The sequence below is a fragment of the Mobula hypostoma genome, chromosome 3 (assembly GCF_963921235.1).
Source record: "Mobula hypostoma chromosome 3, sMobHyp1.1, whole genome shotgun sequence".
Classification (NCBI taxonomy): Eukaryota; Metazoa; Chordata; class Chondrichthyes; order Myliobatiformes; family Myliobatidae; genus Mobula; species Mobula hypostoma.
The window spans coordinates 14,418,640-14,441,876 of NC_086099.1; the positions used below are offsets into that span (position 1 = coordinate 14,418,640).

General features: G+C 42.3%; 1 protein-coding gene across 19 annotated transcripts in view; it reads left to right on the top strand.

Annotated features, from left to right (window-relative positions):
* Positions 1-23,237, top strand: part of nedd4l (NEDD4 like E3 ubiquitin protein ligase) — a 466,571-nt gene that overhangs the window by 263,078 nt on the left and 180,256 nt on the right. For 15 of the 19 annotated variants that reach the window (XM_063042686.1, XM_063042690.1, XM_063042681.1 and 12 more), the window contains one exon: positions 21,920-21,970. In XM_063042686.1, coding sequence (XP_062898756.1) covers positions 21,920-21,970 — 51 coding nt within the window. Of the gene's footprint in view, positions 1-20,702; positions 20,796-21,919; positions 21,971-23,237 lie in introns of all 19 variants that reach the window. The other 4 variants (XM_063042682.1, XM_063042683.1, XM_063042684.1 and 1 more) reach the window with 1 other exon arrangement.

Below are 23,237 nucleotides of genomic sequence, written 5' to 3' on the forward strand. Positions count from 1 at the left end.
CTGAGAGTGGGAGGAGGGCAGGGAGAGGGGAATCATGGTTCAGAAAAGGGGAAGGGACAAGGAGGGAGTGGGAAGGACAGAGAGGCATTTCGTAATGATCAATAAACCAATTGGTAGGAAACAAATGTCTTTGCCTGATGTCTCAGGGCTGGGTGGGTGTGCATCTGTGCCAAGCACTGCACCCAGCACTCCTTCTCTGCCACCTGTCCCACGCTGGCACCCCTTCTCTGCCACATTTCCCATACCCCTCCTACAGTGCTCCACCCTCGCCATTCCAAACTTCCTTTGCTCCTGCCAGCTTTACAAACACGCTCTCTGCTCCACGTGACAAACACAGTTCTGTGCAAAAGTCTGAGGCACTCCAGCTATATGTATATGCCAAAGACTTTTGCACAGTACTGAGTATTATCCAGTACTTTACAGTGCCACCCCATATGAGGACTTACCCCAGTGTTTCACTCAATACTTTTTACATGAATGAAATGCACCATTTGGTCTCATAACAGGTTGTAGAACCTTGATATTCAGCTACTGCATTTGATTGCACCACAGCACGAGTGATTCTTAGAATAACAATCAGACAGGGGAAGCAAATGAAAAAAAGTTCGAAGTAGTTATTAGCAAAATACATATTTTCTTGCAGGCATTCTCAAGAAATCTAATAACTATAATAGTCAATGAAAAACTGTACTCAACAGGGCAGATAACCATCACGTAAAAGGGAAAAAGCTGTGCAAATGCAAAGAAAAAGAAGAGATACATAATAATAAATAAGTAAGCAACAAATATCGAAAATATGACATGAAGAGTCCGAGAAAGTGAGTCCATAGGTTATGGGAACAGTCCCATGATGTGGCAAGTGAAATTGAGTAAAGTTATCTCCACTGGCTCAAGATCCTGATGGTTAAAGGGTAATATCTCTTCCTGAACCTGGTGGTGTGAGTCCTGAGGCTCCTGTAGCTTCATCCTCAAGGCAGCAGTGAGAAGAGAACATTACCTGGTGGTGTGGGTCCTTGACAATGGATGCTGCTTTTCTGCACCAACGCTTCATTTACATCTCTCAATGGAGGGGAGGGCTTTGCTAGTGATGGATTGGGCCATAACCACTACTGTTTGTAGGATTTTCCATTCAAAAGCATTGGTGTTTCAATCATCCTGTCCTGATGAAGGGTCTTGGCCCGAAAGGTCAACTGTTGATTCACCTCCATACATGCAGCCTGACCAGCTGAGTTCCTCCAGCATTTTGTGTTTGTTGCCCTGGATCTTCAATATCTGCAGAAGCTCTTTTGTTTATGACCAGTTGCCTAGTCATTGCTGAGAAATTGCTGTACATTATTAAGAGAGAGGCAACAGCTCACTAATGATAAGATTGGCAGAATGGATATAGTTTTATGGAAAAGAAACAGAGTTGGACAAAACCTAAGTTTTTAAAGAATGCTGCTGAACCAAGTCCAGCTAGTTTTGAAGGATGACTACACAAAATAAAAAGTTCTATGTTTAGAATTAATGTGAAGGCATAGATAGTGGATTTGTTAAAGGGCAGGAAAAAAGTAGCTTGAAGAGTTCATTTCAGTGCAGCACTCTTGTTATGGGTGGAGTTTACCAAGGCTCTATCTATTCACAATTTACATTAATGGTCTGAAACTACCATGTATACAATAACCAAGTTTGCAGATTATAAAATGTTGGTATAAAACTTAGCTGTGAAGAAAGGCAATAGACAGGTGAGGTATTAAAGCAAGACAGGAAGGATAGAATAATAGAGTATTTAAAATATAAGTTGTTAAATGTATTTAAAGTAAATAGTTTACCTTTATACTCCACTTGTGATAAAGTTAACATTCAGATTAGAAAAAGCCAACTGTACTTTGTGTTCTACTTTGAAAGGAATGCCGCGGTTAATGCATCAAAAGTCATTTACCTAAATTTACTAAAGGTAAAACAATTTACTTGATGTTTTAAATGAAAATATATTGGTTACAGGCAGCATGCAAAGCATACAGGCTCAGTGCATTCTGTACTGAGTGTATATATGCTTATAGAGTCTTTGAGCTCTACGGCACAGAAACAGGCCCTTCAGCCCATTGAGTTCATGCCAAACTGTTAATCTACTTGGTCCCATCGGCCTGCACATCATTCATAGTTCAAGTTTAATCGTCATTCAACCATACATGAATATTCATGAATGCAGCCAAACAAAACTGGGGCACAGTACCAACAGTCACACACAACACAAAGTACATATAGCACATTTCAGATATCAGTAAAATACAGTCACACAAAAAATATATAGACCATGGCCCTCCATATCTTTCTCATAAATGTAGAAACGTAGAAAATCTACAGCATAATACAGATCCTTCGGCCCACAATGCTGTGCCAAACATGTACTTACTTTAGAAATGACCTAGGGTTACCCATAGCCCTCTGTTTTACTAAGCTCCATGTACCTGTTCAGGAGTCTCTTAAAAGGCCCTGTCGTATCTGCCTCCACAAATGTCACCGGCAGCCTATCCCACGCACTCACCACTCTCTGCATAAACAACTTACATCTGACATTTCCTCTGTACCTACTTCCAAGCACCTTAAAACTGTGCCCTCTCATGCTAGCCATTTCAAATTTGGGGAAAAAGCCTCTGACTATCCACACGATCAATGCCTTTCATCATCTTATACACCTCTATCAGGTCACCTCTTATCCTCCATCGCTCCAAGGAGAAAAGGCCGAGTTCACTCAACCTATTCTCATAAGGCATGCTCCCCAATTCAGGCAACATCCTTGTAAATCTCCACTGCACCTTTTTTTTAGTTTCCACGTCCTTCCTGTACTGATGTGACGAGAACTGAGCACAGTACTCCAAATGGGGTCTGAGCAGAGCCCTATATAGCTGTAACATTACCTCTCGGCTCTTAAACTCAATCCCACGGTTGATGAAGGCCGATGCACCATACGCCTTCTTTACCACAGAGTCAACCTGCGCAGCAGCTTTGAGTGTCCTATGGACTTGGACCCCAAGATCCCTCTGATCCTCCATGCTGCCAAAAGTCTTACCATTAATACTATATTCTGCCATCATATTTGACCTACCAAAATGAATCACCTCACACTTATCTGGGTTGAACTCCATCTGCCACATCTCAGCCCAGTTTTGCATCTGATCGATGTTGCGCTGTAAACTCTGACAGCCCTCCACACTATCCACAACACCCCCAACCTTTGTGTCATCAGCAAATTTACTAATACATCCCTCCATTTCCTTATCCAGGTCATTTATAAAAATCACGAAGAGAAGGGGTCCCAGAACAAATCCCTGAGGCACACCGCTGGTTATGAACCTCCATGTGGAATATGACCTGTCTACAACCTCTCTTTGCTTTCTATGGGCAAGCCAATTCTGGATTTACAAAACAAGGTCCCCTTGGATTCCATGCCTCCTTATTTTCTCAATAAGCCTTGCATGGGGTACCTTATCAAGTGCCTTGCTGAAATCCATATACACTACATATACTGCTCTACTTTCATCAACATGTTTAGTTACATTCTCAAAAAATTCGGTCAGGCTCATAAGGCACGACCTGCCTTTGACAAAGCAATGCTAACTATTCCTAATCATACCTCTCCAAATGTTCTTTAATCCTGCCTCACAAGATTTTCTCCATCAATCTACCAACCAATGAAGTAAGACACTCTGGTCTATAATTTCCTGGGCTATCTCTACTCCCTTTCTTGAATAAGGGAACAATATCTGCAACCCTCCAATCCTCTAGAATCTTTCCTGTCCCCGTTGATGATGCAAAGATCATTGCCAGAGGCTCAGTAATCTCCTTCCTCACCTCCCACAGTAGCCTGGGGTACATCTCGTCTGGCCCCAGAGACTTATCCAACTTGGTGCTTTCCAAAAGCTGCAGCACATCCTCTTTCTTAATGTCTATATGCTCAAGCTTTTCAGTCCACTGTAAATCATCTCTACAATCATCAAAATCGTTTTCTGTAGTGAATACTGAAGCAAAGTATTCATTAAGTACCTCTGCTATCTCCTCTGGTTCCATACACATTTTTCAACTGTCAGACTTGATTGGTTTATTCTCTCACGTCGTACTCTCACTCTTCACATACCTGTAGAATGTCTTGGGATTTTCTTTAATCCTGCATGCCAAGGCCTTCTGGCTCTCCTAATTTCATTCCTAAACTTCTTCCTGTTAGCTTTATAATCTTCTAGATCTCTATCATTACCTGGTGTTTTGAACCTTTCATAAGCTTTTCTTTTCTTCCTGACTAGATTTTCAACAGCCTTTGTACACCACAGTTCCTGTACCCTACCATCCTTTCCGTCTCATTGGAATGTACCTATGTAGAATGCCACACAATTATCCCCTGAACATTTGCCTCATTTCTGCCATACATTTCCCTGAGAACATCTGTTCCAAATTTATGCTTCCAAGTTCCTCCCTGATAGCTTCCTATTTCTCCTTACTCCAATTAAATACTTTCCTAATTTGTCTGTTCCTATCCCTCTCCAATGCTATGTTAAAGGAGATAGAGTAGTGATCACTATCTCCAAAATGCTCTCCCACTGAGAGAGCTGACACCTGACCAGGTTCATTTCCCAATACCAGATCACGTTCAGCCTCTCCTCTTGTAGGAGAGTACTTATTCAAATTTCTCTTACATGTTGAAATTGAACCTGCATCCACCAATTCTGCTGGCAGCTTATTCTGCACTCTCACCACCCTCTGAGTGAAGGAAGTTCTCCAGAGGATGTTGAGAGTGTAGAAGAATAATTACACTGATCTGTGTGACCAGTCCATTCTACCTAAACTTACAGTCACTCGAAATGTGTAACCAGACTGATTGATTTCTGGGATTATTGGATTCCACAGTGAAGGGGGCTCTACTTGATAAAGGAAGAAGGAGACCTGACCTCATTTTAACATAAAATTAACTGAATGAAATTTACAAGGCAAAATACCTTTTTTTCTAACGTACAGAGTCTAAAAACAAGGGGACTGGTGTCAATGGTGGGGAGGTGGGGGAGGAGTTTGGGGCCAGAGCTCATAATTTATTTAGTTTTTAAATATTGATGGAAAAAGATAAGTGGCATTCATAAATTAAAATACTATACTTATACTTTATACTTTATTGTTGCCAAACTATTGATACTAGAGCGTACAATCATCACAACGATATTTGATTCTGCTCTTCCTGCTCCCTAGAATACAAATCGATAGTAGATATTAAAAATTTAAATTATACATCATAAATAGAAAATAGAAAAGGGAATGTAAGGTAGTGCAAAAAAAACGAGAGGTAGGTCCGGATATTTGGAAGGTACGGCCCAGTTCCAGGTCAGGATCTGTTCAGCAGTCTTATCACAGTTGGAAAGAAGCTGTTCCCAAATTTGACCGTACGAGTCTTCAAGCTCCTGAGCCTTCTCCTGGAGGGAAGAGGGATGAAAAGTGTATTGGCTGGGTGGGTCGTGTCATTGATTATCCTGGCAGCACTGCTCCGACAGTGTGCGGTGTAAAGTGAGTCCAAGGATGGAAGATTGTTTTGTGTGATGTGCTGGGCTGTGTTCGCGATCTTCTGCAGCTTCTTCCAGTCTTGGACAGGACAACTTCCATACCAGGTTGTGATGCACCCCAGAAGAATGTTTTCTATGGTGCATCTATAAAAATTAGTGAGGGTTTTAGGGGACAGGCCAAATTTCCTTAGCTTCCTCAGGAAGTAAAGGCGCTGGTGGGCCTTCTTGGCAGTGGACTCCACTTGGTTGGACCAAGTCAGGTCATTTGTGATATTGACCCCGAGGAACTTAAAGCTAATTTTGAAAAAGCTCACTGAGGTTGGTTGGGAGAGGCTGTTTGTAGGTAAAGGGGTGGCTAGCAAATGGGAGGTTTTTAAAAGTTAGATGAGGAGAGATCAGGGGCTGCATGTTCCTGTTGGAGTTAAAGGCAAGCCTGGCAGGATGAGGGATATTGAGGCTTTGGTCGATGAGGGATATTGAGGCTCTGGTCAGGGAAAAGGAGGAGGCATAAGTCATATATAGGCAGCCGGGATCAGGAGCTCAGTCACATGGTGCACTGAAGTGGATTCACAGGTAGAAAGGCTGGTGAAGAAGATGTTTAACACACTTGCTTTCATCCGTTGAGGCATTTATTACAGGAGTAGTGGCACCATATTACAACTGTTGAAGCTATTGTTGAGTCCATACCTGGTATTGTGTGCACTTCTGGTTGCCCAGCTAGAGAAATGACGTCCTTGAGCCAGAAAAATGCAGAAAAGATTGGTGAAGATATTATAAGACTGGGGGATTTGAGTTATAAGGAGAGGCTGGATAGGTTGGAGTATTTTCCCTCAGAGCATACGAGACTTAAGTGAGAGAAAGCTGAGCGATATATAAAATCACAAGGGGCATAGGTAAGGTGAATGGCCTTTTTCGCAGGGTAGGGCTTAGATATAAATTGAGAAGGTTTGTAGGAATAAGCTGCCAGGGGAAGCTGTAGAGGAATTTATATTAGAATATTAAACCCATTTAGACAGGTACCTGGATTAGAAAAGTTTAACACAGGAGTTCCCAACCTCTTTTATGTCATGGACCAATACCATTAACTGTGGAATCTGTGAATGCAAGGTTGGGATCACCTGGTTTAGAGGGATATGAGTCAAACTTACTCAGGTAGACAATTTGGTATTCAGGGATGGATTGGGGTAAAGGGACTGATTCCACGTTGTATAACTCTCTGAACATCTGAAATGCTCCACCCTGGGAGATTCTGAGTAGTTAGCCTGGATGCTCTGTCTGAGCTGGTGGTTCTTTTCAGGGAGCTGGTGATCAGGCAGGAAAGTTGATTGAAATGGAGTAATAGCAATCGTTCTTGTGAATCTTCGCTGGACCCTCTCCAATATCAGTATATCCTTTCTAAAATAAGGAGCTCAAAACTTCACACAATGCTCCAAGTGTGGTCTCACTAGTGCCTTATAGAGCCTCAACATCACATCCCTGCTCTTATATTCTATACTTCTAGAAATGAATGCCAACATTGCATTTGTCTTCTTCACCATCAACTCAACCTGGAGGTTAACATTTAGGGTATCCTGCACAAGGACTCCCAAGTCCCTTTGCATCTCTGCATTTTGAATTCTCTCCCCATCTAAATAATAGGCTGCCTGTTTATTTCTTCCACCAAAGTGCAAGACCATACACTTTCTAACATTGTATTTCATTTGCCACTTCTTTGCCCATTCCCCTAAACTTTCTAAGTCTCTCTGCAGGCTCTCTGTTACCTCAACACTACCCACTCCTCCGTCTATCTTTGTACCATCGGCAAATTTAGCCACAGACCCATCAATCCCATCATCCAAATCATTGATATACATTGTAAAAAGCAGCAGTCCCAACACCGACCCATGTGGAACTCCACTGGTAACCAGCAGCCAGCCACTCTCTGTTTTCTGCCGATCAACCGGTGCTAGAAACTCCACTGTAATTCCATGGGCTCTTATCTTGCTAAGCAGCATCATGTGCAGCACCTTGTCAAAGGCCTTCCGAAAATCCAAGTACACCACATCCACTGCATCTCCTTTGCCTACCCTACTTGCAATTTCCTCAAAAAATTGCAGTAGGTTAGTCAGGCAGGATTTTCTGTTCAGGAAACCATGCTGGTTTTGGCCCATCTTGTCATGTGCCTCCAGGCACTGCATAATCTCAGCCTTAACAATTGATTCCAACAACTTCCCACTCACTCATGTCAGGCTAACAGGTCTACAGTTTCTTTTTTGCTGCCTCCCACCCTTCTTAAATAGTGGAATATCATTTACAATTTTCCAGTACAATGCCAGAATCTATTGAAAGATCATTGTTAATGCCTCTGCAATCTCTTCAACTACTTCCTTCAGAATCCAAGGGTGCATTCCATCAAGTCCAGGAGATGTATCCACTCTCAGACCATTAAGCTTCCTGAGCACCTTCTCAGTCGTAATTTTCACTGCATATACTTCATTTCCCTGCCACTCTTGAATGTCTGGTATACTGCAGATGTCTTCCGCTGTGAAGTCTGATGCAAAATACACATTCAGTTCCTCTGCCATCTCTGCGTCTCTCATTACAATATCTCATTTTCTATTGGTCCTCTATCTACTCTCAACTCTCTTTTACCCTTTATATACTTATAAAAGCTTTTAATATCTTCTTTGGTATTAGTTACCAGCTTCCTTTCATAATTTATCTTTTCCTTGCTAATGGCGTTAGTTTCCTTCCGAAAGTTTTAAAAATCTTCCCTATGTTCCCACTAGCTTTGGATTGCTAGTATGCACTCTCTGTCATGGTCCGTTCCGTGAAGTCCGCATTCCGGTTCACAGTCAGGTCCATAAATCCTTGTTCCGGGTTTTCCTGTTTTCTCCCTTGTTCTGTTGGGTGCCTTAATTGAGGCACCTGATTCTCATTTTGGTCTGGTACATAAATACCTCTGCAAACCAGGGATTGTTTGCTGGACTGTTTCCTTCCCTTCTCTCCTCTTCTGCTTCCTTCTAAACCTCCGCCTGCAACCTCGTCAGTATCCCCATCAAGTTCAAACTGGAGTGAGACCGGAGCCTTGCCAGGCCAATAGAAGGAACTACCTATCGTTGAGTTTAGAACTGTCTCTTTGTGTCCCCGTGTTTAGTGTCCGTGTTCTGTGTACGAGTCCTGGTCCTATGTACTGTGCTCTCCAAGGAGGAGTCCTGGCTCTGTACCCAAAAGCCTAACCAAGCCAAGTCCAAGAGCCGAGCCAAATCTAGTTCAAGAGCCACGTCCTGTGCTGGAGATTTCTCGTCCTGTGCTGGAGTACCTTGCCCAGCCCAGGAGTACCTAGCCCAGCCTGGTGCTGGAGTTCCCTCGTCCTGTCCAGGAGTCTCTCGTCCTGTCCAAGCCACGTCCAAGAACCTCGTCCTGTCCAAGCCGTGTCCAAGAAACTCGTCCTGTCCAAGTCAAGGCTTTGTGTTCTCGTCCTGTCCATGTGCCTCGTCCTGTGCAGGAGTTCCACGTCCGGTCCAGTTGCCACGTTCTGTCCTGTAGCCACATCCTGTCCTTGCCAAGATCCTAGTCCCGAGTCCTAGCCTAGACCCGGGTTCCGGTTCCAAGTCAAGACCCAGGATCCGAGTCCCAACCAAGACCCAGGTTCTGGGTCCCTGTCCAGGCTCTGGTCCTGGAGTTCCATGTTCCTAGTCCAGGCTCCTCGTTCCTTGTTCCCTGTCCGGGTCCTGAGTTTCTAGTCCAATTCCTAGCCCAGGCCCTGAATCCTAGTCTCGTCCAGGGCCTGTGTCAATGTCCAGCGTTGTTTCTTCCTGACTCCCCTTGCTTTCTTGACAAACCTCGTCCTGTTCCTAGAACTACAGTGTCAGTGTGTCTGTGTCTTGCATTTGACTCTGCCTTCACTTATCAGCCACGGTAGTGTCCTTCTTTTAATCAAAAATTTCTTCTTATTTGGAATATATCTGTTTTTCACTTCCCTCATGTTTCATAGAAACTCCAGCCATTGCGGCTCCGTTGTCCTACCTGCTAGTATCCCTTTCCAGTCAACTTTGGCCAGTTCCCCTCTCATGCCATTGTAATTTCCTTTATCCAACTGAAATACTGACACATTGGAATTTAGTTTCTCCTTCTCAAATTTCAAAGTGAAGTTGATCATATTATGATCACTGTTCCCTAAGGGTTCCTTAACCCTAAGCTCTCTTATCACCTCTGGATCATTGTACAATACCCAATCCAGCACAGCCGATCCCCTAGTGGGCTCAACAACAAACTGTTCTAGAAAGCCATCCCTTAGACATTCTATAAATTCTCTCTCTTCAGGTCCAGTACTGACCTGGTTTTCCCAATACACTTTCATGTTGAAATCCCCACGCCTTTTCTATCTCCTGCTGTAATTTGTAATCCACGCCACAGCTACTGTTTGGAGGCCTGTATACAACTGCCATTAGGGTCCTTTTACCCTTGCCATTTCAACTCAACCCATAGAGACTCTATACCTTCCGATCCTATGTCATTCCCTTTCTAATGATTTAATATTATTTCTTATACACAGGGCCAAACCACCCCCTCTACTTACTAACCTATCTTTCTGATACATCATATATCCTTGGACTTTAAGCTCCCAATGGCAGCCATCCTTTAGCCAAGTTTCAGAGATGGCCACAACATCATATTTGCCAATCTGTAGCTGAATTTCAAGATCGTCCATTTTATTTCTTATGCTGCGTGCATTCAAATACAACATTTTCATTCCAGTATTTGTTACTTTCTGTTTTAACTGCACCACACCTCTATTGCCCTGTAACTCATCCCACTGGTTGTGATTATGCCTCATCTCCTGCCTGTCCTTTCTATCATCTCTGTTGCACACTATCTTTGATTTATTTCTGTTTTCCCCCTCAGCCCTATCAGTCCGGTTCCCATCTCCATGCCAAATTAGTTTAAGCCCTCCCTAACAGCTCTATTAAACCTGCCTGCTAGGATATTGGACCCCTTTGGGTTCAGGTGTAGCCCGTCCTTTTTGTATAAGTTGTACCTCCCCCAGAAGAGATACCAATGACCCAGGAACCCAAAGTCTTGACCCCTACACCAGTCTCTCAGCCATGAATTAATATGCCTGATCATGCTATTCTCGTGCTCGTTAGCATGTGGCATAGGCAGCAATCCTGAGATTACTACCCTGGAGGTTCTGCTTTTCAGCTTCCTACCCAACTGCCTGAATTCTCTCTTCAGGACCTCCTCCCTTTTTCAACCTATGTCATTGGTACCAATGTATACCAAGACCTCTTGCTGTTCACTCTCTCCCTTCAGAATATTCTGCACCCAATGCGAGACATCCTGTACCCTGGCACCTGGGAGGCAACACACCATGTGGGTATCTCTGTTAGACTGACAGAACCTCCTGTTCGTTCACCTCACGGTGGAATTTCTTATGACTACCTCATTCTTCATCTTCTTTTCTCCCTTCTGCACCACGGATCCAGGCTCAGTGCCAGAGATCTGATTGCCATGGTCCTCCTCTGTCAGGTCACCCCCCCTCAGCAGCATCCAAAAGGAGATAACGATTACTGAGGGGGATGGCCACAGGGGTGCTCTCTACCATCTGAGCTTTGAATCTTTGGAATTTACATCCTTGTAGATATCATACTGTAGATCTACAAGGACGTTAATTTCACTTTACTTCCATCGTCAACTATCACTGGATTCTAGTGACCACTCTTAGCCACAAGATTAGCATTTCTCTCTAGTCAGCTGTACAGCAGTTTTGAGTTACAGTTCTTGGAGACTCCATCTCCTCAATTTTCTCAAGCAAGAAGCAATTTGATCTCTGTGTCGAGTGCTCATTGATTGGGGACTTATGACCTGAAGCATATTGTTTTAGACTGATGATAGTTTTAGTGTGTAACCAGTTAAGTTATTTCACAACACGTGCCAGTGATAATAAACCTGATACTGATTCTGATAAAGAATGTATTTAAATACGAATTTATTTGAATCTGTAAACTGTGTTTGGTAATCTGTAGTGTAAATCCAAAAAAAATATGTTCATAGATTTCATTCATTCAATTTTTTAGATTTAAAAAAAATTTATGTTGCTACATTAGAATTACAACTACTGATTGTCTAAAGACCAGAGTGTTACTGTTAGCAGCAAGAGCAAAGTTCAAAGTACATATGTCACCTTATAAGTCCCTGAGATTTTACTTTCTTGCAGGCATTTACAGTAAATGCAAAGAAACACAATAGAATCAATAAAAGTCTGCACAAACCAAGGTGGACAAACAACCAATGTGCAAAAGACAACAAACTGTGTGGAAATACAAAAATAAAAAAAATATGCAATACATATTGAGAATATGAGAGGAAGAGCCCTTGAAAGTGAGTCATAGGTTGTGGGAACAGTTCAGTATTGGGGTGAGTGAAGTTGTGAAGTTATCCCCTCTAGTTCCAGAGCTTGATGGTTGAAGGATAATAACTGTTCTTGAAGCTGTGGGTTCTGAGGCTCCTGTACCTCCTTCCTGATGGCAGCAGTGAGAAGAGAGCATGGCTTGGGTGGTGGGCGTCCTTGATGATGTACGAACAGGAGGAAATTTGCAGATGCTGGAAATCAAAGTAATACACACATAACGCTGGAGGCCGGGCAGCATCTATGGAAAAGAATAAGCAGTCAGTGTTTCAGGCTGAGACTCTTCATCAGGACTAGAAAGAGAGATGAGAAGTCAGAGTAAGAAGGTGGGGGTAGTACCAACTTGTAGATGATGGGCGAAATTGGGAGAGGGGAAAGGGTGGAAAGTTCGAGAAAACACAAAATGATGTATGTCGTTTTCCTGCGATAGTGCTCAGTGTAAATGTGCTCAATGGTAAGGAGGGCTTTACCTGTGAGGGACTGGGCCATATCGAATTTTTTTAGGCTTTTCAGTTCAAGGGTGTTGGTGTTTCAATACCAGGCTGTGATGCAACCATTCAATATAGTCTCCACCACACATCTATAGAAGTTTGTCGAAGTTTTCGATGTCATGCCAAATCTTCAGAAACTTCTAATGATGTAGAGGTGCTGCTGTGCTGTCTTCCAAATAGCACTTAATGGGCCCAGGATCCTCTGAAATGATACCACTGAGGAATTTAAAGTTGCCGACCCTATCTACCTCTGATGCCTTTCTGAGATATGGCGCCCAAAACTGTTGACAGGTGCAGCCTGACCAGTGTCTTATAAAGGCTCAGCATTATCTGCTGGCTTCTATATTCTATTCCCTGTGAAATAAATGCCAACATTGCATTTGCTTTCTTTACCACAGACTCAACCTGTAAATTAACCTTCTGGGAGTCTTGCACGGGGACTCCTAGGTCCCTTGACAGCTCTGATATTTGCAGCTTCTCTTCATTTAGATAATAGTTCCTTTTACCAAAATGCATTATCGTACATTTCCCATCTGCCACTTTTTTGCCTACTCTTCCAATTTGCCTAAGTCCCGCTGCAATTACATGGCTTCCTTGGCACTACCTGCTTTATATTATTGGCCAGTTTGCCCTCATATTTCATCTTCACCCTTCTTATAACTTTTTTAGTTGCCTTTTATTGGATTTTAAAAGCTTCCCAATCATCCAACTTTCTACTCATTTTTGATACCTTATATGCCCTTCCCTTGGCTGTTATGCATTCCTTAACATCCCTTGTCAGCCATGGTTGCCTACCCCTGCTATCTGAGAAATCCTTCTGTGGGATATATCTATCCTGCACCTTGTTACCTATTCCGTGAAACTTCAACCACCTCTGTTCTACCATCATCCGCACCAGTATTCTCCTCCACTCCACCTGGGCAAGCTCCTCTCTCATGCCTCTGTAATTCCCTTTATTCCATTGTGATACTGACACATGAAACTTGTGCTTCTCCCTCTCAAATTGCAGTATGAATTCCTTCCTAAGGATTCCTTTACATTAAGCTCCCTAATAAGATCTGGGTTATTACACAACATCTCATCTAATATAGCCTTTACTCGACCACAAGCTGCTCTAAAGCCATTTTGTAAGCATACAACAAATTCCCTCGTTTGCAATCTGACACAAGCCTGATTTTCTCAATCCCCGTGCATATTGAAGTCCCCCATTGCAATTGAGACATTACCCTTATTACATGCCTTTTTCAACTCCCTTTGCAGTCTCAACCCCACATCTTGGCTACTATTTGGAGGCATATGTTTGATTCCCATAATTTTTTTAACCCTTGCAGTTTCTTAACTCCACCCACAAAGATTCAGCATTCTCTGCTCCTACGTCACCTCTTTTTAAAGATGTAATTCCTTCTTTTACCAACAGAGCCACACCACTGCCTATGCCTTCCTGCCTGATCTTGCGATATAAAGTATATCCCTTGATGTTGAGCTTCCGATTATGGCCTTCTTTCAGCCACGGCTCAGTGATGTCCAGAACATCATATCAACCAATCTATAATTGCGCCATGAATTTGTCCACCTTTTCCCAAGTGCTACGCACATTTAAATACAGCGCCTTCAGTCCAGTATTCTTGGCTCTTTTGAATTTTGCATCTGTGGTACAATTCAACTCTTTGCTCTGTCTGCATTTGTACCCAATTATTTGCTTGTCTTTCCTTACATTCATGTTACATCCATCATCTACTTGTAAACCTGCTGGCTCATCCTTAACTCTATCATACTGATTCCCATCCCCCTGCCATACTAGTTTAAACCTCTCCCAACAGCTTTTGCAAACCTGCCAACAAGGATTTTGGTCCCCCTCAGATTCAAGTGCAACATGTCCCTTTTGTACAGGTCCCACCTACCCAGAAGAGGTCCTAATTATCCAGAAATTTGAATCTCTGACCCTCACTCCAATTCTTCAGCCACACATTTGTCTGCCACCTCATTCTATTCCTGTCTTCACTGTCGTGTGGCACAGGCAGCAATCCGAGATTACTGAGGTCGCGCTTCTCAGTTTCCTAGCTAGCTACTTGTATTCTGTTTTCAGGACCTCCTCCCTTTTTCTACCTATGTCATTGGTACCAATATGATCCACGACTTCTGGCTGCTCACCCTCCCTTTTCAGGATATTGTGGACGCGTTCAGAAATGCTGCGGGCTCTGGCACCTGGAAGGCAAACTAGCATCCATATTTCCTTTTTATGTCCACATAATCCCCAATCTGTCCCCCTGACTATAGAGCCTCCTATTACTGCTGCCATTCTCTTGGTTCCCTACCCTTCTGAGCCACAGGGCCAGACTCAGTGCCAGAGCCATGGCTGCTGATGCTTCCCCCAAGTAGGTCGCCCCCCACAACAGTACTCAAAATGGAGTACTAATTGTTGAGGGGGACAGCCACACAGGTGCTCTCCACTATCTGATGTTCTCCTGACAGTCACCCATTTATCTGTCTCCTGTAGCCCTGGAGTGACTACCTTCCTGTAGCTCCTGTCTATCACTGTTTCACTTTGCTTAACAAGCCAAAGGTCATCGAGCTGCAGCTCCAGTTCCCTAACATGATCTCCAAGGAGCTGCATCTCGATGCACCTGGTGCAGATGTGGCCATCGGGGAGGCTGAGTGTCTCCCAGAAATCCCACATTTGACACCCAGAACAGAACCCTGGCTTTGTAGACATACCCCTTATTCGCTCAAGATTTACATAAAAAACATGGAGTGTTTAATTCCATGCCCCATTCCCATACTGATATGTCTATCCAAGGCCTCCTCTACTGTAAAGATGAAGCCACACTCAGGTTGGAGGAACAACACCTTATATTCCGTCTGGGTAGCCTCCAACCTGGTGGCATGAACATTGACTTCTCAAACTTACGCTAATGCCCCACATCCCCCTCATACCCCATCCGTTATTTATTTATATACACACATTCTTTCTCTCTCTCTCCTTTTTCTCCCTCTGTCCCTCTCACTATACCCCTTGCCCATCCTCTGGGGTTCTTCCCTGCCTCCCCCTTTTCTTTCTCCCAAGGCCTCCTGTCCCATGATCCTCTCATATCCCTTTTGCCAATCACCTGTCCAGCTCTTGGCTCCATCTCTACCCCTCCTGTCTTCTCCTATCATTTCGGATCTCCCCCTCCCCCTCCAACTTTCAAATCTCTTACTAGCTGTTCTTTCAGATAGTCCTGACGAAGGGTCTCGGCCCGAAACGTCGACTGTATCTCTTCCAATAGATGCTGCCTGGCCTGCTGCGTTCACCAGCAACTTTTATGTGTGTTGCTTGAATTTCCAGCATCTGCAGAATTCCTCGTGTTTGTGAAGTTAACCTACTACTTTGCCTCTGCCTGTTCTCGCCACAGCCCCTGTTGACCCGAAGCCTTACTGCTGTGCCTTGACGATGACCACTCCTATGATGACCCCTCCTCTAGGCGGTACCTCTCTTTTATAGAGACTGAGTTTTTAAAGCTCTTCGCCGGACCTAGAAACCATAGAAACCACAGCAAAACTACAGCACAGAAACAGGCCTTTTGGCCCTTCTTGGCTGTGCCGAACCATTTTCTGCCTAGTCCCACTGACCTGCACACGGACCATATCCCTCCATACACCTCCCATCCATGTATCTGTCCAACTTATTCTTAAATATTCAAAAAGAACCCACATTTACCACCTCGTCTGGCAGCTCATTCCATACTCCCACCACTCTCTGTGTGATGAAGCCCCCACTAATGTTCCCCTTAAACTTTTCCCCCCTCACTCTTACCCCATGTCCTCTGGTTTTTTTTCTCCCCTTGCCTCAGTGGAAAAAGCCTGCTTGCATTCACTCTATTTATACCCATCATAATTTTATATACCTCTATCAAATCTCCCCTCATTCTTCTACGCTCCAGGGAATGAAGTCCTAACCTATTCAACCTTTCTCTGTAACTGAGTTTCTCAAGTCCCGGCAACATCCTTGTAAACCTTCTCTGCACTCTTTCAACCTTATTAATATCCTTCCTGTAATTTGGTGACCAAAACTGAACACAATACTCGAGATTCGGTCTGCGCGGGAACGCATCTGTCTTGTCTGCACAGTACTCCAATCCTCCTCTTATAGTCAATGATCTGCTCCTTGGTCCTGCTGACAGTGAGTGAATGGTGATCGTTGTGACACCACTTAGCCAGCTTTCCAGCCTCTCTGCTATATGCTGATTGGGCCAACGACAGTAATGTTGTCAGCCAACTTAAATATGGCATCGGAGCTGAGCTTCGCCACACAGACATATATGCAAAGCAAGTAGTGCGGGGGCTAAGCACACAGCCTTGAGGTGCACCAGTACCAATGGAAATTATGGAGGAGATGTTGTTGCCAATCCAAACTGACTGCGTTCTGCAAGTGAGCAAATTGAGAATCCAGTTGCACAAAGAGGTTTGAGGCCTTGGTCTTGGAGCTTATTGATTAGTTTTGAGGGAATGATAGTATTGAATGCCGAGCTGTAGTCAATGAAGAGCATCCTGATATCTGCATTTTCACTGTCCAGATGTTCCATGGTTGAGAGAAGAGCCAATGAAATGGCATCTGCTGTAGACCTGTTGTGGTGATAGGCAAAGTGGAGCAGATCCAACTTGCCTCACATATGTTTTATCCCAACCTCTCAAAGCACTTCATCACAGTGGATGTAAGTACTACTGGACAATATCATCGAGGCAGGTTACTATGTCCTTCTTAGGCACCAGTATAATGGAAACTTTGGCACTTGGCAGGGATCACGATTTTGGCCGTGACAAGCACAAAATGCTGGAGAAACTCCAGCAGGTCAGGCAGCATCTATGGAAGTAAAAAACAGTTGACGTTTTGGGCTGAGACCCGTCATGACTGCAAACATCTCAGCCTGAAATGTTGACTGTTTATTTCCCTCCATAGATGAATTGCTGAGTTCCTCCCACATTTCATGTGCATTGCTATAGGTTTCCAGTATCTGCAAAATCTTTTGTGGCTGGTGATTTCATCTGTATTTTTCTCTGTCTGATGAAGGTGTTTTCAAATATCCAGCCCGGGTGAGCCTTTGACATCAGATGATGTTGAACTTGAAATCTGATGGTGATCATGTATGCAGTGCCTTTTTAAATTATTTCTACTTGGTGAACAGCCACAGACATTAAAATTAAAATTCTGGGCATTGGGCATCAGGTGTGAGGAGTTCACCACAGAATGTGCGTAGATGGTGAGCAAACTGTTTCACATGGAAGAGAGCCAGGACTTTTCTCATCATTTTGATCAAAAATGTGTTCTTGTTTTCCTTATCAAGCAGTGTTGTATTTGGCTGTTACTTCGTTGACTAATGACAATCCACTGTTTAATTCCCAGCTGACATGAGGAGCAATAAAAGGTGACAGTCGTAACAGATGGAAATTAGATGCTGGCAGTGCAAAATGTGGTTGCTGAAGTGCTGTGTACTTTCAAACAGGTGTCACTGTACAGTGATTTGTGAGATTTTGTTTTGGAACGAATGATACTTCTTCACCATTCTGTTAATGTGCTGTCTGCAATCCGTATGACAATTGTGGATGACAAGAAAGGTGATGACATTATGGATCGCAAGGAAGGTTGCCACCACAGAATATAGATCAGGCAGAAAATAGGGAAATTTCACGAAGGAAAATGCATCTTATATGGTGACATGTATGCACTGTGATAATAAATTTACTTTGAACTCTGAACTTTTGAAAAGTGCGGGGTTATGCATTCTGAGAGGTCAGATGGTAGCATGACACATACAGTAAGTGATATAGGAATGCTGATGAACAGAGAGACTTTGAGGTTCAAGTCCATAGTTCCCTAAAAGTGAAATGTTCAAGAAACATTTAGATATGCATTTAAATAGGCATGTAGATGGATGTAGAGCTAATGTTGGATATAAGGATTTGTAGAGCAGCAAAAAGTTGACTGAAGCTTCTCTGTTCTACAACTGTCTTGATGCTGTGAGGAACTGTTCAAAGTTCAAAGTATATTAATTATCAAAGTTATGTATACATTATACAACTTTGAGATTCATCTCCTAACAGGTGCCATGAAACAAAGAAACCCAAAAGGGCCCATATTTAAAAAAAAGACCGAACACCCAACGTGCAGAGAATAAAAACATGTCACGCCCATCAAAAAAGAACCAATTATATCAGGAGAGTGTCGAACATCCAATGGGCAAAGAAAAAAAACATACAAATAATAACTGCAAACAAATAGCGTTCTGAACTGAAGTCCGCCAAGGGAGTCCCGTAGTTCAGCGCAGAGCCCAGTTGTGGGACTGTGGTCTCCTGTTCAAGTGTACTCCTGATTCAGTTGATGAATTCATGGCGAATTTTAAAGCAATTTAATTTGTTTGTTAAAATCTTTTAAAAGAAGGCAGTATGGAGATATTTCTAGCTTCCATGCAGGATTGAATGAATGGATTCAACAATACACATTTTTATAGTATTGTAACTTCAATTAATCCTTTGATCTCATATCCCTATAAACTTGGTTTTTCAGTTCTGTGAAGTGGCTGATCTGAAGTTATTCTGTCCCAACAATTATTATAGTTAACAATGATGTTTATGATAGTGTCACTATTAACAAAATTGCACTGTGATTGCAACTTAATTGATATTGTGAACCGCTAAATGTAAATTAAGGCTTGACCACTGAAATCTTCATTTAATTGCTACATCAGTGGGGTAGTTCAGGAATTTATTGTAAATAGTTTTTTTTAATTTAGTTTATTTTAATATAACTGGGATTGAACAGCAGCCAATGGAAAGGGGTGGGGAACAGAGTGGGAAGAATGGACCAGTTCATCATCATCATCTTCATTATGTGCCGTGTCATATGATGTAGGTGATCGTGGTGTTTCCATGACCATGATTGTTCCTAGTAAATTTTTCTACAGAAGTGGTTTGCCATTGGCTTCCTCTTGGCTGTGTCTTTACAAGTGGGATGACCCCAGCCATTATAAATACTCTGCGGAGATTGTCGGCCTGGTGTCAGTGGTCACATAACCAGGACTTGTGATATGCACCAGATGCTCATACAACCATCTACCACCTGCTCCCATCTCCCATGGCTTCACGTGACTGTAATCAGGGGTGGGGGGGCATTAAGCACACATCATATACTACCTGAAGATTCATTCTCTTGCAGGCATTCACAGTAGAACAAAGAAATATTGTATTTAAATTTTTTTAGATAGATTTATCATTGAAATATATAACATATTTTATGTCTTGTACTGTGCTGTTGCTGTAGAACAACAAATTTCACAACATAACGTCAGTGATGATAAAGCTGATTCCTACTAAAATCAGGGTTGCAAATGTGATTGAAAGCTTTAGCCTTAGCTTTCGCTTCCACTATTATGGAAGATTTATGTCACTTTGACTGTCTACTGGGTTTTAAAGTAGTATCTCATGTTGCACACATTTTCTTTAGTTATTTTTGTCTTTGAAATTCAGGTTTTTGCATGTTGATAGGGTAAAATGCCGTACTAATTAGCACTGGTAATGGATCTTTTATTTCATGTCATCTTGTTCTAGAAATGAATTCTTGGGAATACTTTTATAGGTACTTAACATTTTTCAGTTTCTGGTTTGCATCTTGAGGGGATGGATAAGTCAAAGCTGCAATCATCTCTTCAGTGTTCCATTATTATAATTTCAAGGATCTGTAGAATCATCCCTAATGCCTAAGGTAATATTTATCCCTCAATAAGCATTACTTGAAAACAGATATCTGTTTATTATCACTTCACTGCTTGCTGTGAGCAATTTGGCTACAGTATTTCCTACATTACGTTAATGACTAGATAGCAGAAATAATTGACTATTGAGTAGATATCCCAAAAGCAATGGAAATGATTGCTAAAAATATATGTTCTTAATTTCTGATTTTATGCATTCTCTCTTTCTTTGCTTTCCAAGGAACAAAAGTAGAACAGCTTTATTTGTAAGGTATATTTTACTTGAAGTACAGATCACAAAGTGGCCACTTTATTAGGTACAGGGGTGGAACCTGGTGTGGTCTTCTGCTGCTGCAGCTCATCCACTTCAAGGTTCAACAAGTTGTGCATTCAGAGATGTTCATCTGCACACTGCTATTACAATGTGTTATTTGAGTTACTGTCGCCTTCTTGTCATTTTGAACCAGTCTGGCCATTCTCCTCTGACCTCTGTCATTAACGAGGCATTTTCACCCACAGAACTGCTGCTCACTGGATGTTCTTTGATTTTTGAACCATTCTCTGTCAACTCTAGACACTGCTGTGTGTGAAAATCCCAGGAGATCAGCAGTTTCTGAGATATTCAAACAACCATATCTGGCACCAACAATCATTTCCATGGTCAAAGGTACTTAGATCACATTTCTTCCCCATTCTGATGTTTGGTTTAAACACAACTGACCATATCTACATACTCTTGTGCTTTGAGTTGCTGCCACGTGATTGGTTGATAAGATATTTGCGTTAACAAGCAGATATACTTAATAAAGTGACCACTGATTTGTTCAGGAGAATTATGAATTAAATGAAAAAACAATGCCATGTAATTGAGAGTACAACATATGGCTCTTGGTACATAGGGCTTTGGTGAGAGACACCAGAAGTATTGTGCTCCATTTCGGAATATGTAAGGACCTAATTTGGAAGGAGTAAACAAAGGTTCATCGGACTAGTTCCAAGGATGGTTTGGCTGTTTTATGAGGCAAGATGGAGTAGGCTAGGTCTCCCATTTATTGACAATAAGAATAAGAGATGTCTTCATAGCAACTGACAAAATGTTTCGCTCAATCAGATTGATTTTGGGGTTATGTTCCTTGGCTGTGGAATCGAGATCTATGGGTACCAAAATGAGGAAAAGTCTCCTTAGTCTAAGGTAGTGAAGCTTCGGAATTCTCTACTTAAAGAGTGCTGTGAAGTCTCAATCATTGATTATGTTCAGGACAAAGATTAGTAGATTACCAGATGTTAAAGGAATCAAACGGATATAGACACGGAGCCAGAAAAGAGGGTTCGCGGTAAGATTCAGCCATGTTCTTGAACTTTTTAGACAGTCTTATGGTCAGGCAGGGAACAGAGGAGTACAGATAACACGCAGGCAGGTGGGATTAACTAGACTGGCAAAATAGTCGGCACTGACATCGTGGGCCAAAGTGACTCTTCCATGTTCTGTGAGTTGATGTGTTTGTTGACTCTATTTTTGATTAAGTTATTAGATTGTTATCTGCCATTTGATTTCGATTTGGACATTGAACCCATGAACATTAACTACCTCACTTTCCCTTCTCTATTTGTACTGATTTATTTTTTATATTTCTTGTTGTAACTTAGTTTTTTAATGCTTTGCACTGTATTGCTACCACAAAACAACAAATTTCATGACATATGTCAGATAATAAACCCAATCTTGATTATAATTAGATTAGATCTTTTTCTGTTATTATTGACAAAATTCTGTATTTTTTTATTTTACAGACAAGGGATGATTTCCTGGGCCAAGTTGACGTGCCTCTTAATTACTTACCGGTAAGGTTATGGTTGAAAAGACAATTAAAAAATAAAGTTCATGTTTTCTTCTTCATAAACAGACCTTGTGAAATTCTGAAACATAGTTCTCTTGAATCTTACCAACATTATGGGAAAACCTAGTAGGGGACTCTGTCCAAATGTATAAAAGTCTACACAGTTGAAGATACGATTAAACAAGTTAACAAATAGCATTTGAGCAATATGACATTTTAAAGGGAGAACAATTTTGTTAAGAAAGTCCATGGCGTCTTCTACTGCCATGATGAGGCCATTCTTAGGTTGGAGGAGCAACACCTCATATTTTGTTTGAAAAGCCTTCAACCTTGCAGCATCAATTGCTTTAATGCTCAGTAATTTCTCCCCCCACCCCCACCACTTCTCTTTTTTCCATTCCCCATTCTGGCTTCCCTCTTACCCATTGTTCTCACCTGATTATCACCCCCCTCTGATGCCCCTCCTCTTTCCCTCTCTTCCATGGTCCACTCTCCTGTCCTCTCAGATTCCTTCTTCTCCAGTCCTTTACCTTCTCCACCTCTCATCTCTCAGTTTCTCGCCTCATCCCCCTCCCCCAGCCACTCACCTTCCCCCGACCTGGTTTCAGTTTTCATCTGCCGGTTTGTACTCCTTCCCCTCCCCCAGCCTCTTACTCTGGCCTTCTTCCTCTTTTTCTCTTTCCAGCCCTGATGAAAGGTCTCGGCCTGAAACATCGACTGTTTATTTCTCTCCTTACATGCTGCCTGGCCTGCTGAGTTCTTCCAGCATTTTGTGTAGGTTACTCAGGATTTCCAGCATCTGCAGAATCTCTTCTTTTTGTATATTGCTAAGGAGGTTGAGGTACTTTGCTAAGGAGGTTAAGTGAATTTAAACTGAACTATATCTCTGTAAGGGGAAGGAACATTGTGGTAAGTGGCTTATCAGCACCCTATTGAGAATAAAGGTTTAGAGAAATACTGGTCTTTCAAAAAGAGAAAGTTCAACAAGTTGAAGTTGTAGAAATTTTACATCATTTGCTAAAACATATTTTAAGTAAGTGGAAGATTAAGGGTGCAATTATGGAAGGAAGACGGAGAATACACTGACCTTGAAGAATATCATTTGTAACATAGCCTACTGAGTCATAACTATGTCTAAAATTGGATCTAATACTGCAGTTGGAGATTTTAAATAATTAGCAAAAATTTTTTTGCATTTGAACTGACATGTTTGATTTGTTGACTAATGTTAGGTCTTCTGGCCTTGTCTTCTGGCTTTGTCAGTTTGCACC